The following is a 23,537-nucleotide window of genomic DNA, read 5'->3' on the forward strand; positions in this document are numbered from 1 at the left end:
CAAACAGGGCTCCTTCTAATGCTCTGGGATTCTACTGTTTATTTTCCTAATAGGAGACTGTATTTTCAATGGCAGAGGCAAACGTCTGAGTGTTAGAAAGCATAATAAAGTTCAGGAGGAAAAAGAGAGTTCCTGGAACAGATGGGCTTACCACTGCATTTGCAAATAATTCCCCTACTGTTAAAATAAGCCTTTGGCAGGTAGGTTCGGTTTGATTCTGGAAAAAAGGGAAATAATAAAATCCACGACACCAGTGCTTTTGACTATTTCATTTAAGGAAGCTAACAAAAAGGATAACCGTAATTGGAGATGCTCGACATTTTTGGATTCAGATTTAAATTTTGTCATAATTTCACTGCAAAGACTAGTAGTAACAGGCTCCAGAATAATACCTCAGGCCTAAAATTATGCTACGAAAAGATGACAGACTAGACTTTCCAGTATCTTAAAATTAATAACAGAATGACCAAAAAGAGCTTTGAATGGTGACTTTGTCTGAAGAGACAGTCGTCAATACAATGAGACAGAAATCCTTTAAAAATAGAGCCAGCATATGGGTTGCCTTCTAACTGTGTGAAATATATAAAAATGCTAGGAAAGTGTGATTAGAATCCCGATACATATGGATTAAGCTTGAAATAAGGCAAGAATATTCATGCAACCCTCTGCAATATACATAACAATAGAAATTCTGAAAATATACTTCATGGTAAAGTGCTAATGAAACGTTAATAAGCAAAAATTTCTGTGCATAATCAGTGAAAGTAGAGCATTATTAAAGATTGGAAATCTCTTATTTAGGGAAAAAAGCAGCTATGTAAATAAAGAGGACAGAATTAGAAATGATAGAGGCAGTCTGTTTTGTGGATCAAAGAATCAGGAGAAAATAATACAGAAAGTAGGTTCCCAAACTTGTTTTAAGAAATAACAGCTGTTGTCTCTGGATATAGGGAATATGGGGAATCCTAAGTTTTCCTTTATATTTTCTTGTTTTTCAAATGATCTCATGTTATTATTTAAACTATTATTTTGAAAAATTTTGCTGCAGATTTAAGGTCAGTACACTGCATAGGAAAAAGAACATATGTAAGTTGTAGCCTACAAAGATAGTATTATTATAAGGATGACAAGGACGGATGGATTCTGTTTTCATTTTTGTGGAAAATACGTAGCTCTAGATTCAGTGTAAGCAACTATGGAGGGACTGAGGCAGAGAAGAGGGAAAAATCCGAAAGAGTGAGAAAAGAAAGATTTTCAGTAGGATTTTAAGAGTAAGATTTTTTTAAAAGGCGAAAGGAGGCAAAACAAAATTGGGAGAGAGAGTAAATAAAGAGAACGTTAAACAGAGTTGATTTCTTGTAGAGTTTGAAATTATAATGTGCGCGGACATTGCATAGGATGCAAAGTATTTGTGTTGAAACATACATAGAATCATAGGACTCTAGGCCTGAAAAGAATCTTAGAGATTATCTAGTATCTAATTCCTTCATTTTATAGGGAAAACTGAGACCGAGAAAGGCAAAGTGAGCCAAACCTGGTTTTCTGCATTCAGCGCTCCTCCTGTCTGGTTTTTTGTGGCTCGTGCCCCCCCCTCCCCCGAGCACTGCAGTCTTCCCCTACAACTTCCAAAGAAGAGAAGTAATCGTCACTAGGGCTGGGCTCTGACATGAGAATGCATATTTTAAAGGGATGTGTTCAACTTTTCTAAAACTGGAGAGGATTGGATAACTGACAGGGACCTGAAGGGAAAAATTAAGTTATTTGTAAATTGATTGAGTGGGGGTTGGCCTGAGGGATGTCAGTGAACTCAAACACTACTTAGGAAGCGTGAGTAAAGGAGATTAACCAACGGAGACAGATGTTGAATCAAGGGAGGATGGACAGAGTGTGACAGCTGTATATAGAACACTGATGATACTGAAAACGGTGATGTTGTAGGTGTTTAGGATCTACGTTTGTGGAAGGATGGATAGCTTCATAAATAACTTTTTTGTGGAAAGCCAAGCAGCAAAGTTTTCTGGAAGTCATGAATGGAGAACAAAGGGTGAAAAATTCTTCTGTTCAGGGAACTATGACTTAAATAAAAAGTGGGAAGCAGAAAGAGGGCAGACCAGTCAGGAGATGTGCAACACAGAACACGGAACACAAGAACACAGAAATAAGCTGGATTTTAGTGCATCCAAACCTTAGGAAGAACATTCTTTTTGAGTAGAAATAAAAACGCACAATCGCCAAAAGAAAATGTATAAAGGGTAGGTGGAGACATTTAAATTTAGGTGTCTGTTACGTTAATAATGAATAAATCTGAACTATAAAAGTGAATAGAACTTCATGGAAGAAACATCAATATGTAAATAATGAAAGGAGAAAAAAATCAGCTTTGGATAAATATTACAACTATGAGTGTTTCCAGTTTTCTCTCCTTTTATATCACTGGGAAAATTGTTTTAAATTTAAAGTATGTATGAAGTTTTATGACCAAAGCATTGCCAGCTTAAAAAAATAAGACCGTCGAGTACTTTTTTCATGACTAATACTGACCTGTTCGTCCCACTTCCCACTATAATCAGAGGCTCCTGCAATTATACAGTAAAGCCAGCTGGGGGGACCTGAGAGGGCCGCTGCACGCTGTGGGGAGAAATGTTTCAAGGGAGGTAGTTTTATGGAAGATGGCTACATTTTGCCAACACCCATCTCGAGTCCCCCCATAATAGTATCAGCTGTTCTGGTTCTGACGGCCCTGCTGCTGGGCTGCCAACATCCTCTGCCCCTATTTAACAGCAAAAGATGGCGTGCCTGTACCCAATACCAGCAGTTGACCAGGAGGGTGCAGTTCCACTCACCTCCAAATTAATTGGGTCCTCCAGCTTACGTGCTCTCGGACTCATCCTGTGTATCTCCGTAACTATGCAGTTTGTTTTCTGTTTATTTGTGTAATGTCAGTCTCCCTAACCAGGATACAAGGACAGGGTCCTTTTACCTATACCCTAACTGTCCCTTTGTATAACCATTAACTCCTAGGACAGGGTCTTGCGCAGAGTAGGAGCTTTAAATAATGCTGACTTCATGGATGAATTCTTAGAGAGACACTATAGCTATTGAAGGAAAAGTTCCTTCATCTGTGTCAAACAGGTAACTTGCCACATTTTTTTAATCCTGGAAAATAGCTGCATTTCAAATATCTTTCAAAGCTTATTCCTATTCATTTTGCTTAGTGCAACTCTCAGCATTAATATTTTTGATTCATTGGGATGTACCCAAAAATAGGAAATCAAATCTAAATACATAAATTGGACCAGGAAGTAGTCTCCTGGACATATTATTATTATTATTGATAACAAACTCTCTTCCCAATAGCTTCTCATCCTCCCTGGATTATTTCATACCAAAAAAAGGCATGCTTCACAGAGCTCTTAGTCCTTTAACTGGCAGGTTCTATTTAAATACATAGATAAGCCTTGTCAGGCTGAGCTGCTGTTAAGAGCGAAATACTACTGTAAAGTAACATTGCACTTAAAACAATATTCTTGGTAGCTTTCCATGTCCCTTCAATCCTTCCTCATTTGGGGGAAACCTTGTGAATTTAGGGCCTGCCTTAAAAGAAATTTTATAAAAAATCAAGAACTAAGCAACAGCTAGAGATGCCATTATAATATTAACATTGCCATACGTGCAAGCACACACAAGCGGTAAATACATTTGACTTCCTAATTATTGTATGATCTTGCTTTGATGTAGTCTGTGAGAAATCATGGGGAATATTATAGGCTCAGATCTTTGCTCGATCCTTACATTTTGTAGCGCTTATGTGATTTTTAGCTTGTGTCCAGCCTTTTAAGACAACAGGCTTATTCTGTTAGGATCTGGAGAGTAACACATTTCCTGAGAAAACGAAATCTCTTCCTGAGAAAACAAGGTCTTGAAGTACCAAAGAGTGCCTGGAAGAAATGATTTAACAAGGTTTAGCCTTAGGTGCCCTCACTGAGTTATGATGATTCGTTTCAAATGTTATCTTTATTTTCCCAGTAGCAGGACAGTGTCTTAGAAAAAGATAAGGTCACTAAGATGCTCTACAAATACATCTTCCCAATTGATACAGTTTATATCAGTTGTTAGATAGAAACTTGCTAATTCTGTTTCTGCTACTAAATAGTTGGGAAACCTTGGGAATGTCATTTTTAATCTCCATCTGGCCTCCTTTGCCTCATTTACAAAGTAAAGGAGTTACACAAGATCAATGGTTTGAAATATTTGGCAACAAAACCCTTTCTTCAAATAAAATCTTTGTTGAAGCCTGAGGTTAGGAATAGAATATGGCTCCAATAAACGTAAGTTGGAAATCACTGATTTAAATACTATTTTATGTCTGTTTGACTGTGAAATGTTGTAATTCCCCTAGATGGATTCATGGTTCATATTAACAAGTACTCACTGGATGCCTGCAGGTGTGAGGCCCCACAAGGATTCTGCTGTAGCTTATGCAAGCCAGGCCATGACCTGCTTCTTAGAGCAGATTATTTTCCAGAGGGAGACCACAGAATTCCACAAATAAGATTAAAAGTTACAACGCCAGTACAAAAGGACGCACGAAATAGGGAGTGATTACTTCTGGCCAGGGGATCAAAGAAGTCTTCACAAGGGGTGGTATTTGACCAAGAGGTAGGATTTTTGACTGGGGAGGATGTGTGAAGGTTTCCAGGTGGGGCAAACATACTAAGTGAAGGTGTGGCGGCAGGAAACTGAAAGGCACTTTAGGAGAAGAGTGAATGCTGTATAAACGGCATGATGGGGACTTTGAGCTATAGGTGGGAAATTAGGTTGGGATCAGATTATCAAAGTCCTTGAATTTCATGATAATGAAGTTAGCTTTTATTCTCCAGAAAACAAAAGCCATTGGAAATTTTTTTGTTTTTTGTTTTTAGTAGAAGGTGACATAAACAGAAAGGTAGCTAGAAAAGAGTTTTCAAAACAACGTGTAACAAGCAATGGGAGAGACTGGAGACAGGAGGGTTAATTAGAAGACAACTGTCCAGCAAGAAGTGATAGAGACACAGCCTGGTACAGTGCTGTGGTCTGAAATGTGTTACCCAAAATACACATGTTGAAACCCTAACCCTCAGTGTGACTGTATTTGGAGACAGGGCTTTTTGGAGGTTATTAAGGTTAAATGAGGTCATGAGAGTGGGGTCCCAATCCAAAAGGACTGGTGGTCTATAAGAAGAGGAAGAGAAGAGATCATTCTCTTTCTCCAAGCACATTGACCGAGGAAAGGCCAGGAGAGGATTCAGCGAGAAGGAGATTGTCTACAAACCAAGAAGAGAGCCTTCACCAGAACCTGATCCTGCTGGCACCCTGATCTCAGACTTCCAGCCTCCAGAACTGTGAGAAAACAAACTTCTGTTGTTTAAGCACCCCGTCTGTGGCATTTTGTCATGGCAGCCTGTGCATACTAAGACAGTGACATTAGGAATGGCGCAGAGAGGACAAATGTCAGCAAGACACCATGGAAACAGAATCAACAGGATTTAACAACTAATCCACCTTTTGATGTGGGAGGCAAAGGTCAATGGTGACTCTAAACCAGTGACTAGGAGGTGTTGTGATGCCATTTACAGATACAGAGAACAGAAGGGGAAGAACATTTCTGAGGGGGCATAGCTTAATTTTTGTTTCTGACAAGTTTGGTGATCGAATTAGAGGTGTTGGCTACATAGTCATGCAGAGTTTTCCAGCAGGTAAATGAAACTGTGGGTTGGGTGGTTAAGAGAGATGTCTGAACTAAAATCAAAGTCATTTTGGAGTCATCTGCAGAGGGATAACATCAAGGACCACTCATGGATGAACAACAACATTCAGCCACAAAAAGATCTGAGTGACCCTGAGTCAATCAAAAATGACATCTATCTCTGTGGAGAAAAGGGAACCCTCCTACACCATTGGTGGGAATGTAGTTTGGTGCAGCCATTATGGAAAACAGTATGCCGATTCCTCAAAAAACTAAAAATAGAATTAACATATCATCCAGCAATCCTACTACTGGGCATATGCCTGGAGGGAACTCTAATTCGAAAAGACACATGTACCTCAATGTTCATAGCAGCACTATTTATAATAGCCAAGACATGGAAACAACCTAAATGTCCACTGACAGATGACTAGATAAAGAAGCTGTGGTATATGTATACAATGGGATACTAGTTAGCCATAAAAAAAAAAAAAAGAATAAAATAATGCCATTTGCAGCAACATGGATGGACCTAGATAGAGGTCATCATTCTAAGTGAAGTAAGCCAGAAAGAGAAAGAAAAATACCATATGGTATCACTTATATGTGTAATCTAAAAAAAAAAAAAAAAGGACACAAATGAATTTATTTATGAAACAGACTCACAGACATAGAAAACAAACATGGTTATTGGGGGAAGAGGGTAGGAAAGGATAAACTGGGAGTAAGAGATGTGCAGATACTAACTACTATATATAAAACAGACAAACAACAAGTTTTTACTGTATAGCACAGGGAACTATATTCAATATTCTGTAGTAACTTATAATGGAAAAGAATATGAAAAGGAATATATGTACATACATACATGTATGACTGAAACATGCTGTGTACCAGAAATTGACACAACATTGTAAACTGACTATATTTCAATTAAAAAAGAAAAAAAAGATACCTATCTCCATGTTTGCCTTGTAGGCCTGGCTTACATGTGTTTTTATAAATTCTAGAGCTTGGGCAGTAAAGGAGAGTTGGAAAATACAGAAGATCTGCCTTTAAAATAGTAAATAAAATGTAGTTTAAACACCTCCAAGTATCCCCTTCTGCTTTGATACATGTGTGATTTGTTTCTGTTGTCAAGAAAAAGACCAGACAGAATTTACTTGGCCATACAGTTCAACAAATAAAGGATACTATGACCCTGAAGCAGGGTAAAGTGTAAACTCTGCTTCAAATAGAGCAACATTAGCTAGAAGAGGACTGAAAGCAAAAATGGAACATCAATCCCAGAGGGATGCTGATCAGCAAGAGAATTCTACACCTGGGAAGCTTGGTGCCTGAATTTCGCAAGTGACAATGGAGTAACTAGATTGGAGAGAGAAAACGAAGAGCAAAGAAGGGAAATAACTGAAGTAGAACAAGGTATTATAAAACAAACGGAAGTTTCATAAGCATTCAACTAAGTGGAACAATAAGTAGGATAGAGAATAAATACTTTGAAGGTCTTTCCTTGTAAAAAGTAGCTACCTGTCTCAAGAGTAGCAGATTTCTAGAATTCATGGAATTTGATACAGGCTTGGGATTTCCTACAAGCTATTTAGCCCACTAAGTAAGGACTGGAAAATCACAGCCATGTGGTCCCCTGAACCAGGAGGGGGGAAAATGTATGAAATGTGGGGATTCCTATCACTTGGAACTTGGTGTCAAAATTCACACTCTTTAGTTTAAAAAAGTAATATGTGTCTATCATTCCCAGCTCCCAGAAGCAACCACTTCTAGTTAAGCTGTTTCTTTTGCTACTTAATGATATGTTTTTAAGTAATATATGTTACTATTTCTTAATTCTCCAGTGAGACATTTCTGTTGACTTCCTGTTGTGGAGCCTCAGGATCCAGTGTTCTTACTCACTGTGCCCACAACACAGACACACTCTTCCCTTGTCTCTTTTTCTGTCCACTCGATGTACAGATTCAACACCACACTTCTGTGTTGAATCAGTACTCATTGTTTTCACTGTTACGACTACAAAAATATCGCTCACGGCTAAGCCACAGTCTTTGATTTTATTTCCTTTCTTGTTCAACCTTCTATTTTCCCAGGAGTGGGTTTTGCTGTTTTATTCAATTGTCTAGTCTTCTCTTAAACTACCATTCATCCATTTCCTGAACTCTCTGCCAGAGGTGTAGTTTTCTCAATGTAATCAGACACATCAGATAATTTGTCAGTGTCTTTCTTTCTCCTTGGGGACTTCTTCCTTCTGTACGTCTCTGATTTCCGGCTTCAACTGGGCCTGGATGATCTCGAGACCTGCCCAACAACGGCCATCTCCAGCCCTGCTTCACCGTCATCCTAAGAATTCCCTTAGCCTTTCTTCTGCATGATCTCCCTCCCCCAGACCACTTCTTCCTTTCTCTTCCATTTCCTTCCTTCTTTTTACTCAGTAAATGTTGCTGCCCGCTATGTTGGAGGCATAGTTCTAGGTGCTGTGGATAGAGCAGAACTAGTAATAGTGAGTTCAGGGTTGGACATGGGGGGTTTGAGGTGCTATTAGATATCTCAAGGCAGTGGATATAGAAGCGGTGGGTTCAGAGAGAGGTTAGGGCTGGAGGTAGAAATCTGAAAAGCATTCACATATAAATGGTAAGGAAAGCCACTGGACTTGATCACCGGGGAAGTGAGTAAGAAGATATCCAGGGTGCTTCAACATTTAGCGGTCAGGGAGATAAGACACATCCACGAAAATGAGACCAAAAAGACGGAGCCAAGGAGGAAGAAGGAGAACTGAGAAGAAGGGGTGTCCTGAAAATTAAGTGAAGACAGCATGTCACACACGCATCCTCATTCTGGCTGCTTACTTCACCGAGCCAGCAAGGAGACTCTCCCGAGGGAGGCCCCAGTCCCTCCTAAAGGCTTTTTAGTTGATTAAGCCGGGTGCCGGATAAACTCCTTTGATTAACTCAACTGCTTTAGGATTTTAGTCCATCTGCAAAATCCCTTCACCTTTGCCACATTCTGTTGGCTTGAAGGAAATAACAGGTATAACTCACACTCAGGGGAGGGGATTCTAAAGGACCTGAATGCCAGAGGGTAAGAGGCAGAGGTCTCCTAGAATCTGTTTGCTACCAAGTGGTTCAGTTGAAATGGGAACAGTGATAACATAGGAGAGAGGGGACAACCGCAGGAGCAATTTCCTTGAGTTGGTCAAAGGGAACAGGATGGAGCACAGGTAGAGCATGGATGTTCAAGTTGACAGGCAGAAGGTAGAGAATGTTGAGTACTGGTGCAGGGAGGCTGGTTCATGTGGCAGTGGGAGCATATATCCGCTCCCTCTGCTTATTGTATTCTATGTATTCCTATTTCTCAGTTTCTTTCTTTGATAAAACTTATTCAAATTCTTGAGAAAGGGTAATGGCAGTTTGTATTACCTAAGACTACATGTCTGAGAATATTTTATTCTCCCTTTATTTTGCTGGATACAAAATTCTGGGTTGGAAATAATTTTCCCTCATCATTTTGAAGATGTCAAGCCATTGTTTTCTAGCTTCCAGCGCTGCTGCTAAGTAATCTGATGGTTTTCTTTGCTTTTATACTCTTCTGTTTATATGAGTGTTCTGAAACTTCAGTATTATAGGCTTGGTGAGGCTGTTGTCATGTATTGTCCCAGGGGCCTGTCCATTGGTCCTCTCAAGTCTAAAATTATTATCCTTCATCTCTTGAAAAAATTCCTGTACAATTTCTTTAACAATTTTATCCATTTCTCATTGTTTTCTTTCTTGAATTCCAATTATTTGGATATTGAGTTTCCTGGATCAATCCTCTTTCTTATTTTTTCTCTGCCATTTTCTAGATTTTTTCCCCTTTTGTTCTATTTTCTGATAATGTCCTCAACTTTATCTTGAACACTTTTATAGATTATATTTTTACTATCATTGTCTTAATTTCTAACAGTTCTTTGTTACTCTTTTCAAATACAGAATAATGGCTAAAGAGCCAGACTGCCTGGGGTCCCATCCCAGTACCATTTGTGAGCTGTGTGATCTTGGGCAAGTTTCTTAACCTCTCTGTGCCTTGGTTTTTTCATCTGTAGTGTAATAGTACTTACACCTCATAGGGTCCTTCTGAATATTAAATGAGTTAACAGATACAGTGCTTAGAACAGTATCTGATAAATAAATGTTAATTATTTTTTATTATTGTATGTCAGAAGATATTAAAGTGCTTTTAAATTTTTCTTCTATTCACTTCAGTCTTCACTTCTCTGAGTTTATTTTTTTAGTTCATTTATTTTGGTCCCAGTTTCTCATACTAAAAGTCTCCCCTGAAAATCCAGTAATTCCTACCCAAATTCAGGTTTGTGAGGCATGTAGGAGTGGGGGTGGCTTTTGACTGGTGAACTTCAAAAATGGGGTAAAAAGACAGCTGAGTTTTCCACTGAGGGAACGTCAAATGTCAGCCTCTGTAGGTCTTGCCACTTGGGTCCCTAAAAAGGGACCTTCTGATTTCCTGCCTGGGAGGGTGTAAATCTGGTGCTTAGAATTTGGAGAGTCCAGTAGGGGAAGGAGGCCACTGAGAAGTAGTTCACCAAATCAGAATCAATCCCCTTTTCAGCACGGGCCCTTATCCCCACAATCAACTCTGCCGACCTCAGTAGAAAGTCAGCTCCTCCATCTCCTGCTGAGAGTGAAGGAGAGCAGTTGCTCACCTGTGTCGGATGGAGGAGGGGCCAGAGGGTGGACAGTGTTGTCAATGCCCATTACAAACATTCCACTAATCCTCGCTCCTTCTCCCTTCCAGAGGCACCCAGGGCCTTCAGATTTTGTGCTTCTGATTCCTGTGATACAGTAGTGATCGCGCCTCTTGCTGGCTTCCTCCTACTCACCCCTCACCCAAGCTGACGTTCCAGCTTTCTCTGGTTTGCTTAGCTCCAAAATTCTAGTAGACAACTCTCATCTGTTCTTGTCTCTTCTCTAGTTTTTTTTCTTTTAATTTAAAAAAATTGGTAAAATACACATAATGAAGTTTACCATCTTAACCATTTTTAAGTCTGTTGTTCAGAAGTGTTAAGTATATTTGTATTGTTGTGCAACCAACCCCAGAATTTTTTCATCTTGCAAAACTGAAACCCTTTTACCAATTAAACAACAACTTCTCATTTGCCCCTCCCCTTGGCTCCTGGCATCCACCATTCTACTTTCTGTTTCTATGAATTCTGACTACTCTAGACACCTCGTGTAAGTGGAATCACAGTGTCTGTCTTCCGTGACTGGCTGATTTCACTGAGCATGAAGTCCTCAAGGTTCATCCAGGTTCCAGCATGTGTCAGAATTTCCCTCTTTTTAAAAGCTGAATAATTCAACATTTTTAATTATTATTTTAAATTTTTATGATGGTTCTCATGTTCTTTTGTCCTTATGCGTTTATAGATTTGTTTAATTTCCCCCATTCTTTTAGCAATTATTTTAGTGGAGTTTCAAGAAATAAACTTGTGAGTTCAATGTAGTCCTTAATAGGAAGCTCACGTTCTGTTTATGAAATGTAGCATTTAAGGACACATTCTCTGTTGCTTTTGAGAATCTCTTTAAATTTGCAAGATCCCTTAAAGGAGAACAGAATAATGAAGCTGCTTATAGTCCTCATTTAGCCAAAGAAAAACTTAGGCTTTGATGTTAAACAAAAAAGTTACTTCTAATAGTTATTTCCTCAGTATGCATAGACTATGCATATAAACTCTTCCCTGGGGAATCTAGTGTAGGTGATCTCTAAGTGTGGTCCCTAGACCTGCAGCATAAGCATCACTTGAGAGTTTGAGAGAAATGCAAATTTTCAGGCCACCTCAGACTAGATTCTGAAAATCTGGAGGTGGGGCCAGCAACTGTATTTAGCAAGTCCTGCAAGTGCTTCTGGCGCTCCCTAAAGTTTGAGAACCATTGGTCTTCTAGAGGAAGCCCTTAGCAAAGCGGCATCTAGAGATTAAACATTTTATTTAGTCTCAGTCCTAATGTTTACAAGATTTTCAGGCTACGAGGTGACTATCTTCCCACAGATGAGTGTGAGGTGCCTGTATCCCCAACGGCACCCATGTTTAGGACTTTCCTCTCTGCTGAAGAGACAGGCCCTGTCTTCTTTTTACACCACCTTCCCACTTTTGAATCCCGTATCCCACTGGCCACACTGACTGAACCAGGAGACAATCTCTCGCTCGAGGCCAGCCAGTCCACCATCCAGATGGTCAAGACCAATGAACTGGATTCTCTCTGAGAATACAAACTAGAGACTCCAAACCCTGCAGTTACCTGAAATTACAAATTACCTGAAAACCTAGAGTGCTGAACTGTTAAAGGTATATGAGGCTGAGAGTGATGGCCACAGCGAACTCTCTGCAAGCACATACTGTGTTCTCTCAGTTTGCCAATTTTTTCCCCCCTTGATTGGATATATATTTCTTGCACCAAAGAGGCTTGATCGTTGCTGTATTACATAATCAATAGTTAACAGATTAACTATGGATAAGAAGTGCTGTAGGATCGATTGGTCCTAGTGATTATTATCTGTTGTAAAGCTGCCCAAACTATGGGCTCATCCTTGCTGCTGTCCTGTCTGAGCAGCTGCATATAAACACTCTGATGTCTCTGTCCAATATCTGTTTAATTTCCCATGTGTGAAAACAAATTTGGTAGCACTCCTCTTTCATTCCAATGCTGCACTCTTGGAGTTCTTTTGCAATTGCTTCTGATTCTCAGAGAAACTAGTGCAAATTGCTTTGTAAATCAGCAACCGAAGAGTCAATATCAGTGATGTTCTTTGGAAGAATTTGAAGATATAGTCTCCATAAGTCATTGTCACTGTACTCCAAGGTTCAAAAGGAAACATTCTGAAAATGAAAGCAAGGGAAATCATACAATAATACCACAACAGTTATGGGGGAGTGAATAAAAGCCAGACTATGATTTGAGAATTTGTTCTGAGAACAATATTAACACAGGAATATCAGAATCAGGCTTTACTTTTTCAGGTCATGGTTATTGATTTAAGAACTGACGCAAATAAAAACTGTTATCAGAGAGCTGTTTGCAAAGATGTTTAAAATCTAAAAGGTCTTCTTTTAATGTGATACTGCTGTGGAATATCCCAGGATGGGAAGGACCATATAGGTCATCTAATCCAATTATGCCTTTTCATGCTTGACTCACCTCTATACCCCTAAAGAAATGACAGCCACATGACCCTGACATTGTGGGTGATGACAGAGCCATCGTACGGTAAACCTACAGAAAGGAAGCATGGCATTTTGAAACACAAAAATGTAGCCTGCTCCTATGAAATATAGCTCTCGTTAATGTTTGGGAAAGTAGTGCTTTTTTTCTTCTGTCACTCTTGGGGGAAATGGTGTTAAACATCGTGGCAGACACTGATTATTGTGCCCAGAATTGGTTTTCCTTAATCTCCAAATGTTTGCTTGGCACACGACTGCTCTAAATAAAGCTTACATTTCCAAGCTTTCTGTAGAGCCAGGCATTTTAGTTATTGTTGCTGTGTAACAAATTACCTGAAAACCTAGAGGCTTACAACAACCTCTTTATTGTGCACAAAGATTTTGGATGGGGCCTCACAGGGCTAGTCGCTTCTGTCATGCTGGCGTGACTTCTTTCAAAGCAGTCTCATGAGCCCACTCAGATGCAAGATGAGGGGAATTAAGGCTTCAACTCTTGGCGGGAGGAGGGGAGGTGGCAAGGTCAGACTGTTGAAAGCACATGGGACAGGAGAGAGTTTTGCAGCTACCTTTGGAAAATGTCACATCATAGGTGTGGCCACTGACTAAGTTCTGGCCAAGAGGATACAAGAGGAATTGGTGTGTGTAATTTCCTGGAAGTGTCCTTAGAGGAGGGATGTGTGTGTGGTGGTGGTGGAGGTCCCCTTCTCTTTTGCACTTTCCTCTTGGGTAAAATATGGATGAGTAGACTGGACGAAGAGCAGCAATTTGGACAACAAACTGAGGATTACAGAGCAAGGAGCTAGAAGGAGGCTGGGTGCCTGATGCTCATGGAAACACCATACCAGCCCTGAACTGCTTGTTTACATTACAGAGAAATAAACTTCGATCTGGTTTAAGCTACCACATTTTGCATTTTCTTGTTAATCTTAATAAAAACATCATCATAAATGAAGACAGATAATGCATACTTGTCTTAAATTACTGCATCAGTAGATAATAATGCTTATATGGTCTCCATAATGCTTATGTGGTTTATATAATAGTTAAAACTTGACTAATATTGTGGGCCGTGCAGCGAGGATCATGATATTTTATAAAAGCTCATTTCTTAAAATGGTTGACACTTACCGTTAGAAGTACCTTACTGTATTTACAAACAACATTTTATTTTGAGGTTAAGAAATGGACATAGAGAAAACATTCAGTCATGGAGTGAGTACAAGTTGTATTATAAACAGGGTTAATATCAAAATGTATTTTTATAAAAGGGACTAGTTTGTTACATCTTGATTTCTAGTCTTTTGAATTTTCAGAGCCATGTATTTACTCTTTTTTGTGGATAGAAAGATAAATCAGAATAACTAAGTGATCTTGCTCTTGAAATATTTTATTTACAATGATATGATAGTCATTGTAAAAAATGAAGTAGGTGCTTTAAAATAGCATTTAATTGGCAAAAGACAATTTTTTAATTCAAACCTTAAACATTTGCAGAATAGGCCTCCTTTCAAAGTCAAGGACTTCTTTAAAAGGACACATCTCGAAATCTATTTCTCTTTATATTGAAGTACGAATTCCTATTTTTGGAGATATAATCAAAACCACTCAAAGCGTAAGAGAAAGTTTTAAAATAATAACAGTTTAATCAGGCAAAGTTTTTTATTTTATATTTTTTTGCTTGAAGGCCACTCGTCCTGACAATGACATTTTATTCAAATTGCTGCACTATCCTGTTTGAAGGGCACACACTAACTTTCATAAGGGCCTCACAATCAATGGTGCACCTGTCTTAACACGTAGTAATTACACAGCGTGGACACTGGGATAGCATCAGTAAAGCAAACAATGGAACAGGATGGATGGAGAAAAGGCTGGATAAAATGTGGCGAAAGAAAAAGTAAGGTGTCACAAAGATGGGGCATGACTTCTTTGTCCAAAAGAGAACCAGTATCACTGTATGACTTGAAACAAAAGACAAGACATCGTCCACACTTATCAGTACAACTATATATATTCTTGGAGGAAAATAAGATGACGCTACCGAGGTGGAGGCTGAAGTTTCAGGGCTAATCGAGTGGCACCCCCTCTGCGTGGGCTCCCTGCGGTGAATGAAGCGTGGGAATTCGGCCCAGCGGCCCGCCCGCTCCGGGACATGCGGACAGGTGGACAGCGAGGCGTGCCTGGGCCAGGGGGTGACCCGACTAGTGCCAAGTGGGGTGCCCCGCCCCGGCCGCGCCCCGCAGCCACGCGTCCCGCCAGCCCGCAGGCGCCCACCAGCGTCTTCAGCCCGGCAGCTGTCCAAGCGGCGGGTGCGCGGCGCCCGCCGGCAGCGGTTGCCATGGTTTCCGCGGATCACGTGGGGCGCTCCGGAGCCCCCTCCCGCGCGCCGCGGCGGGGCGGGGGCGGGGCGGTCCTGGTGGGGGGAGAGGAGCAGCCGCGGCGGGAGCGGGAGGAGCCGGAGATGCTGCCAGCCCTCCCGAGGCCGCGCTCGCTCAGCCGCCGCCGCCGCACGGAGCAGCCGCGCGCCGGGAGCCGCGGGCCGGGCCAGCCGGGCCGCCGGGGCCCAGTGCGCCGCGCTCGCCGCCGGTAGCGCCGCCAGCGCCGTCCGCTCTCCCTCGGCGGCCGCGGGGCCCGAGGCTGTTCCGTGGAGGGGGCGAGGGCGGCGCCCAGGCGCCCGCCGCCGGGAAGGCAGGATGAGCATCGAGATCCCCGCGGGACTGACGGAGCTGCTGCAGGGCTTCACGGTGGAGGTGCTGAGGCACCAGCCCGCGGACCTGCTGGAGTTCGCCCTGCAGCACTTCACGCGCCTGCAGGAGGAGAACGAGCGCAGAGGCGCCGCGCGCTTCGGCCATGAGGGCAGGACCTGGGGGGAAGCGGGCGCCGCCGGCGGGGGCGGCACCCCCAGCAAGGGGGTTAACTTCGCCGAGGAGCCCGTGCACGCCGAATCGGAGAACGGGGAGGAGGAGGAAGAGGAGGCCGCGGACCCCGGGGCATTCAACGGTGAGGACCCGACCCCCCGCGCGCCCTCGCCGCTACTCTTTCATCCCGCTTCTCTGCTCACCCGCCTCTCTCCACGTTCCCCACCTTCCCACTTCGCCCACCCCCTCAGCATCCATTTCTGTCTCCCACTCGCCCACCTTCCTACTCCGCGCTCTCGTCGTGCCCTCCCCCTCGTTCCCTCCTGTGGAGGTGGGGAGCCGAAAGATTATGGTTCTCTGCCCACCCGCCCCTCTCGCCCTGAGCTCGGAGGCAGAGGCCAGCCAGTTTGGGGTGGGCATCTGTGAAGCAACTTTCACTGGGGTTGGAGAAATTTCCCTTGACGGGTATCATTGTACAGAGAGGAAGCTGGCCCACTTGGCATCCTCTTTCAGCCCTTCTGTTTATTAATGGAGTGTCCAAAGCGAAAAAACGAGGGGTGTTCAATCGGATTGGCCTTACTGTTGTTAGGACGGCAAATTCACTGAAAGGAGCGTGAAATTGGACTCATGGGGCAGAGCAAGATTGATGGTGATGGCTTTGGCGTTCTTGGAGACAGGGTAATCTATTATTTTCCAATTTACCAATAATACCTCGTTGTATTATTTTTGGACCCACAACAAAGGATCCTGTTTCGCCTGCAACCCATGGGGTCTTTGGAATGAGGCATCGGGCTAATGGTTTGCTTTTAATTTAAAATAAATATTGAATGATTTGGTGCCTTAAAAAAAAGTGTGTGAAAAACACTGTAGGAAGTTCTGAAAGCTTGTTGGTTGTCTTTAGAATGAAAAGCCAGTGAGTAATTGTAAGGATTGTGCCAGACATTGAAGCTAGAAAGAATGAATGGGAAAGAAAAAGGGATTTTCTCCAATAGCTGCTCCTGGCAGGTCCCACCCCTTCTGTTTACAACCCTCTTTCCCTGACACACACAAACACACACATTTAAAGCCTCCTGTATTTACACAACATGCCTAAATCCCATCTTTATGGCATCCCAAGCTAAAATATCTGGGTGTGCAAACGTGCAAGTGCTTTCTCTTTGTGGTGTAAAGCAAACATGCATTCGGCGTTGCACCAGCTTTTATTTATTTTTACTACTTGTGGTTTGTGTGTCTGCGGTGCATCTCAGATAATGAAAACATTCTTAAGTGTCATTTCCTTGTATAAGTTCCTAGGAAGGTGTTTCTTTTCTTTGCAAAATTGTTGAAATGTGTTATAAAATTAATGTATTTTTCGCTTGTCAAAAACAATTATAAAAAGCCCTGGAAATGTGTGCTCTCTGGAGATAAAAGGGAAGATTGTTACTTAAAATTTTTTAATTTTGGACTTCATAGTGTTTCTGTGGGTAGGGTGATCCTGGACTTAATTGTTTGTTTTGGACAAGAATTTAATTAAGTGCTTTTCTTACGACAAATGAGAAAAAGATAAAAGACTACATTTTTAAACAGATGGGCAGGAGAAGCCAATAATGAATGACATAGAAAGGGCAGAGACATCTAATACTTCTTTTATGCTCCGAGACACACATACACACACAAGTACATTAACATACATAGGAACACACACAAAGGAAAAAAAGGACTAGTTTTCCAGCTTGGGGGAAACTAAGAACTAACGGACTTGGTAAAGAACCTGTATTCATTCAATACAGTATATTGTTAGTATAACGAAAATATTTTGTCTGTATAATGCTTTTGAAGTACTTTGCATTGATGATTCAGTTTTTTTCCTTTGAACATGTGTATTGTACATAGAACAGATATGATTTCCCTTTTGCAGTGAAGAAATAAATCATTAACTTCCAAACGGCAGGGAACGTTTTATTTGGTTTTATATTCTCCGAAGCACCTTTGTTGTAAAAATTACTCAGCATGAGTTTTAGTAAATACTTGTTAACCAGTTTCTCTATGTATTCCCCAGCCCTACCCTCATAGACTTTTTTGACTGCAACCAAATGCAATTTGATCATTATCCAGTGCAGACACATGCATATATATATATAAAACAGAAACTTTGGCAATACTATTTCATTTTCTGCATGCAGCAGAAAACACCTATTAGAATATTTTCTGTTCTAATCAGTTCTGTCTTAGTATTTTCTTTTAAGTTAATTGTAGCTAATTATGCTGAGGACACACCCCCCCCCCCCCCCCCCCGTTTAAAAACAATTATAGGCTACCAAGGGTTTGGCACACTTTTTTGGTCAAGAGCCAGAAAGTAAATATTTTAGGCTTTGTGAGCAACATATGGTCTCCATCGCATATTCTTTTCTTTTTTAAACAATATTTAAGAACAGCCTTTGAAACATACATCCCCTCTGGAGGCTAGGCTTGTACAAAACTGGCCTCAGACCAAGGCCATAGTTTGCTGACCCTTGATCAGAGGGGGAAAAAAGTCAAAATAATGTCATTTGGGAAAAAACAACAACAGGAGTGAGCCTATCAATTTAAGGCCTAGGTCCAAAAAAGTCCCCCACGCCAAACAATAAATCCCCACCAGATACTGGGTAAATTTCCTGGCATAGTACAGAGTAAGTACTAGAAGAAGACAAGTCTTAATTTACTGAATCATGGCATAAGACTAGCTGAGTCAGTGGTTCTTAAGGTATCATATACATCTCAAGAAACTTTGATTTGGAAATGAATATTCCCTGGTACCATTCTCAGCGAGGTTTTTTTGTTTGTTTGTTTTGTTTTGTTTTCCAAATAGATTGGGGTGGGACGTGGGATTTTTTTTTGTACAGACATCCTGGGCATTCTGATATCCACAGTTCCCTGACCATACTTGGAGAAATATTGATCAGCAGGTAGTATTGATTACAGTATCATTGTCACTTATTTGTTGACATTCATTATGTTCTAGGCACTATCTAAAAGCTTTAATTATCCGACCTTTATAAGAAAGACGAGATTGTCACTTGCCCAGTGTTTTGCAGCTTGGATGCTGCAGGGATTGGAATACCAGTGGGCCTGGCTCCATCCCAATGCTCTTAAGTCAGGTTTTGTCTCCAGAAGGGGGTGGGGCTGGCATCACTTGAGTGTCCTTTTTATGTCGAGCTCTACTTGAGACCCTCAGTGTGTTTTGTCTTTAAGGCTCTGAAATATTAACTTCTCCAAAGTCACGCAAAGACTAGTAAGTAGCAGAGTTTGGTTTCCTACACACATCTGTCTGGTCCAAGACCATCAGGGAGTCCTTCCTAAATGGAATTCATACTATGGGCTGACTCACAGGTCAGTTTTCCCTGGTTATTTTTCCAGTAATGGTAATGAATTTGCATTGGTTGATTCATAAGCACTGTCATGAATGTCTTCAGGATGAGCAGTGCTATTTGTGAGAGGTTGGACAAAAAGATGAGTTTTTGACCGTGAAACTGGTGCCCGTTGACCTACATAGGGGTCAAGCATATGACCTTGAACTCCTAGTATGGTGGTTGAATCAAGCAAGCCACGGTATGGTAATATGGCTATTGATGGTCCTGGACCAAACAGTCAGATGGGTGAAGAGGGTCATTGCTTTTCTTTTGCCTTTCCAAAGGATCCCTTCCTTTGCTAATAGTTTTCCCATCCCCCTCCTGTTCTCTTCTAATTTTACACTTCTAATGTTCACTTTCAGTTTGCTGTCAACTCTGGTTAAGGGCAACCTTTAGGTGAAAGAATGATAATGGCATGTGGAGATTACCCCCTTTTTGGACACTCTTAGAGTCTTGAAAGAAGCTGTAATGGAAACTCTGTCTCCCGCTTCCCCATCCTTCACGAAGCGACTGAAACTTGACATGTCACTTCTGCAAGGGCATTGTCCCCAGGCTTGGAATTTATTAGGAGGGTTTACAGTAGGCCAGAGAGTGGAATCAGTACCAGTTTGGAGTGGAATCTATGGTAATTAATGGTTTTATACAGGCATCATTGTGCAGTCTAGTGTTACTCAATTATTTCTTCAGTGAAAGGGCTGAAATTATAAAGTGAAGTAAAGAAAATTTTAAATTACCCTGATAAATGGACAAATAGAAACAAAATAAGTTACATATGGGCACACGAAGAGCAATCGACCTGGAAGAAAAATAAACTAATATAAAATATGGAAGATCTAATAGTCTGTATTTTGGAAGGAAATGATTTAGAGTTCAAAGTGGATACCCAAGGCAGAAATACAGAACAATAGCTTATAAGCAAGCATGGCAAAGGTGTATAAATAGAAACGTAGCATGTAAAATCTGTGACTTAATCCTCTTAACTCTGACTTATGTCATATCTTTGTTGGAGAACTTTATCTACCTTTGCTTTTTTACAATTTAAAGGGAATGGAGAGTTTACCAGAGATCCTGAAAATCAGGCAAAATATTGGCAAGTTGGAGCTTATTGTGGGAGATTAAGAGAACAAAGGTATTTATCATGAGAGGAAATAGTTGAAGGAGAGTAGAGAATAATATTCATTATTCTGTTTTGTTTGTTTGTTTGTTTGGGGGGAGGTCATTAGGTTTATTTATTTATTTTATTTATTTTTAATGGAGGTCCTAGGGATTGAACCCAGGGCCTCCTGCCTGCTAAGCACGTGCTCTGCAACTGAGCTATACCCTCCCCCTCATTATTCTGAATTCAGGTTCTGAAAACTGAAGAAGTTTTCTTAGAGGATTATGAGCAAATATTCTTCATCTCTGTTAGATACAGAATTAGAACTAATTTATTGTAACTTGAAGAATAAAAGTCAGAAATTCATCTGTCTGAAATGGTGTATGTTCATTTATTCCTAAAATGAGATGGCAGAGTACTAAGGACAGTAGACAGATTGACTTCCCAGGAATCTGCCACGAGAACGTTCTTAACTGTGTTCGTCCTGGGAGTGAAAAAATATGTTTCTTTCTTGAGCTCGTGGCCTGACTGACAGCAGGAAACTGTAGAGAGTAGTCACAGCTTTCAAGAAACATTGCTCTGGTCCATTTTTTAAGCTCACTTCTCTGGGCCCTTGTTTAAGAACTTGCTCTCTTGTTGGCTACTAGAGATTATTATGATCGAAGCAGCCAGTCCTTAGCTCTTGCCTCCTCCTTCATGTAGCTGTCATCATGGGACTAAAGGAAGAAATATATTTCAGCAGTGGTAGTTCTCTTACACAGCGGACTGAATGTTAAAATATATTTTTAATAAATGATCAGTCTCTTAAATGTATTTAATTGGTTTGAAAAGTGTTCATGACAGCTTTTTGGGATTAACTTTAAATTCAGACATTTATTTTCTCTTATGTATGAAGCAGTGTGTGAGGGAGGTTGATATGTTATAAAGGATAAATGGAGTAATATTTGTACGGCCCCTCACGCAGCGCACACTGCAAGCACTGAGCATGTGTGAAATACACGATCCATTAACATAAAGTCTTAACAGAAGTGTAAACTTTTCTTTCAGGATAGCAATGGCATTGTGCTTGGTGGAAATGAATCTAACGTTTGCACTTTTTAGAGAGATGAAGTAGGAAATGAGCTTACTCTGCAGTTCCACTTAGGGTTTAATGTGAAGTTATGTTGCATAGTAATAAAACCCACATCCCTTCAACTCATGCTTTGTAGCTAAGTGCTCCAGGATCTTGTAACTAATGAGACTTTATGGTTTTTGGCTATTTGAAATTTATATAGTAGTCTTAAATCCTCCTGAAATGGATTACATCATTCATGACAATGGCTAAAATATTGAAGCCATTATTTTAGTTATAAGCATAAAACAATAACATTGAAGAAGATTTTAGAAAATATTTTGAGCTATAGATAGTAATTGTGATTTTCAAAGTGGAACAGTTAAGAACATTATTCATTTTAATAGTAGCATTAAATGGATTGCTTTAGGGATTGAAATTGCGAAATCAGAGGGCTTTGAAAGTGTGTCCTTTCTCAAACTCTTATCCAGCTATTACTTTAGACTTTGGGAAGAGGGAGGGATGGAGGGCTGGGAAGAGAGCAAAATCATCTGGAATTTGTGAACGGTTCTTGGAGTAACTTATACCTTTTCTGAAGAGATGGCAAAGACGGAAAGCACCTAAACAAAGATTGAAGCATTGAATACTTTCATGTTTACCTATCCCAAAAATCAAACTGTTGAGCTGTTATTTAATGTAAGACCATTATGTCCTGTAAGCTTTCCATTTGAGGTCACCCATAAAGTGATGTACTGTGTCTGGATAGGACAGAGTAAAAATTTAACGGTTAGTTATTGTTGCAAATCTCATTCCATGGATTCTAGTAAATTTCGAGCTTCAAGATTTGGTTCTTTGCTTTGCCAGAATAGAAAACGCATTTTTTTTTCAACTGTGTCAATAGTAACAAGAGACCTTTGAATTTGTCAAGGAGGAGTTTGTGACTCATTGAAAAAGTCATTTAATGAGACTAGAAGCAACAGAGAAGGCCAATGGTGGAGGTTGGGATTGATGGAATATTTGGGGGTGAGGGATTCAGTGAAGGTGATTCAGTGACTGACCTTGGGGGTCTGTCTTAGTAGCACCTAGAGTCACAGAGGAAAAGGTCTGAGACCAGGGATGGCTGGCCTGTTAGGAGAAGGCAGGTGTGCAAGCTGGGAGCAAGGGTGCTATGCTTTCACTCACTGCAGAAATGTTTCTTGAGAGCCAGTGCCTTCCCTTTTTTTAAGAAGAAAGAAAGAATCTCTTAAGTTTACTATGTATTGACTTCTCAAGAAACAATCCTTTTGTTAGAGACTGTCTCACAGATGGTAAATGTAATCTACTTCATTGAACTGATGGAGCAGCTGAGAGCCAGAGGTGGTCCTTACCCAAATTTAGTCAGTTTTGGTCTTTTTGTTCATAGAACTGTCACTTACATTTTGTGTGCTATTTATATGAACTTATATATTACGAATCCTTTCTTCTGTTAAGGTGAGAGATAAGGTTTAAAGGGCTAGGCTTCTGTATTTTTGCTTTCACAATTACCAATTTTTTTTCTCTCTGCTTTTTTTTTCCATTGCAGTGAAATCTAATATTGGATTTTATTTTTGTATCAGTTGCTTGAGAAGAGACATTGGGAAAGAAATAAAGGGTGCAGCGATTTTCGGAGTTGGATGAGTTACTGTCATGTTCTTGTTCCGGGTGTTACTGTCCTCTCAGTCTTACCCATCCTGTTTAGTTGTGGTCGGGATTGTCGCAGAACGCCATATAAAAACCTCACTGTGATGCTGATCATTGTCTTTATTTTAATGGAGCGTGTTTTGTGTTTCGGAAATTCAAAATGACTCAGGCTGTTCCATTATGTAATTATTTTGTGGAAAGAGTTCGAGCTAAAATTTTCAGGTCACGGCTTACATGAAAACAAAACAATCTAAAAAAAATCAGAACTATAAACACAGTTGGTGTAACATTTATAAATGTTTCGGCAAGAGGCTCTGCCATGTGTAGCTTAATATGTTTGGAAACTAAAAAAAAAAAATTCTTTCCAGTTGCTGCTGTTTAAAAATGTTTTTGTATTTTAAAAGAAGACAAAAGGTCAAAATATAAACACATGTTCTACATAAAAGTGAAGCCAAGAAGATATACTGTATACAGTCATTCCGGTATCCGTTCGGCTAGGGACTGACACTGTTTAATTTACATTAGCTGTTCCAAGACAAATAGTTCATGGGAGTGATATTGAGAGGA

General features: G+C 40.6%; 1 protein-coding gene across 3 annotated transcripts in view; it reads left to right on the forward strand.

The window, feature by feature from the left end:
• Positions 1–15,402: 15,402 nt before the first annotated feature.
• PRKAR2B (protein kinase cAMP-dependent type II regulatory subunit beta) overlaps positions 15,403–23,537 on the forward strand; it is an 88,517-nt gene continuing 80,382 nt past the window's right edge. The window contains exon 1 of one of the 3 annotated variants that reach the window (XM_045510510.2): positions 15,403–15,938. In XM_045510510.2, coding sequence (XP_045366466.2) covers positions 15,632–15,938 — 307 coding nt within the window. In that variant the 5' untranslated portion in view covers positions 15,403–15,631. The remainder of the gene's footprint in view (positions 15,939–23,537) is intronic. The other 2 variants (XM_045510509.2, XM_010946708.3) reach the window with 2 other exon arrangements.

Source organism: Camelus bactrianus, chromosome 7 (genome assembly GCF_048773025.1).
Source record: "Camelus bactrianus isolate YW-2024 breed Bactrian camel chromosome 7, ASM4877302v1, whole genome shotgun sequence".
Lineage (NCBI taxonomy): Eukaryota > Metazoa > Chordata > Mammalia > Artiodactyla > Camelidae > Camelus > Camelus bactrianus.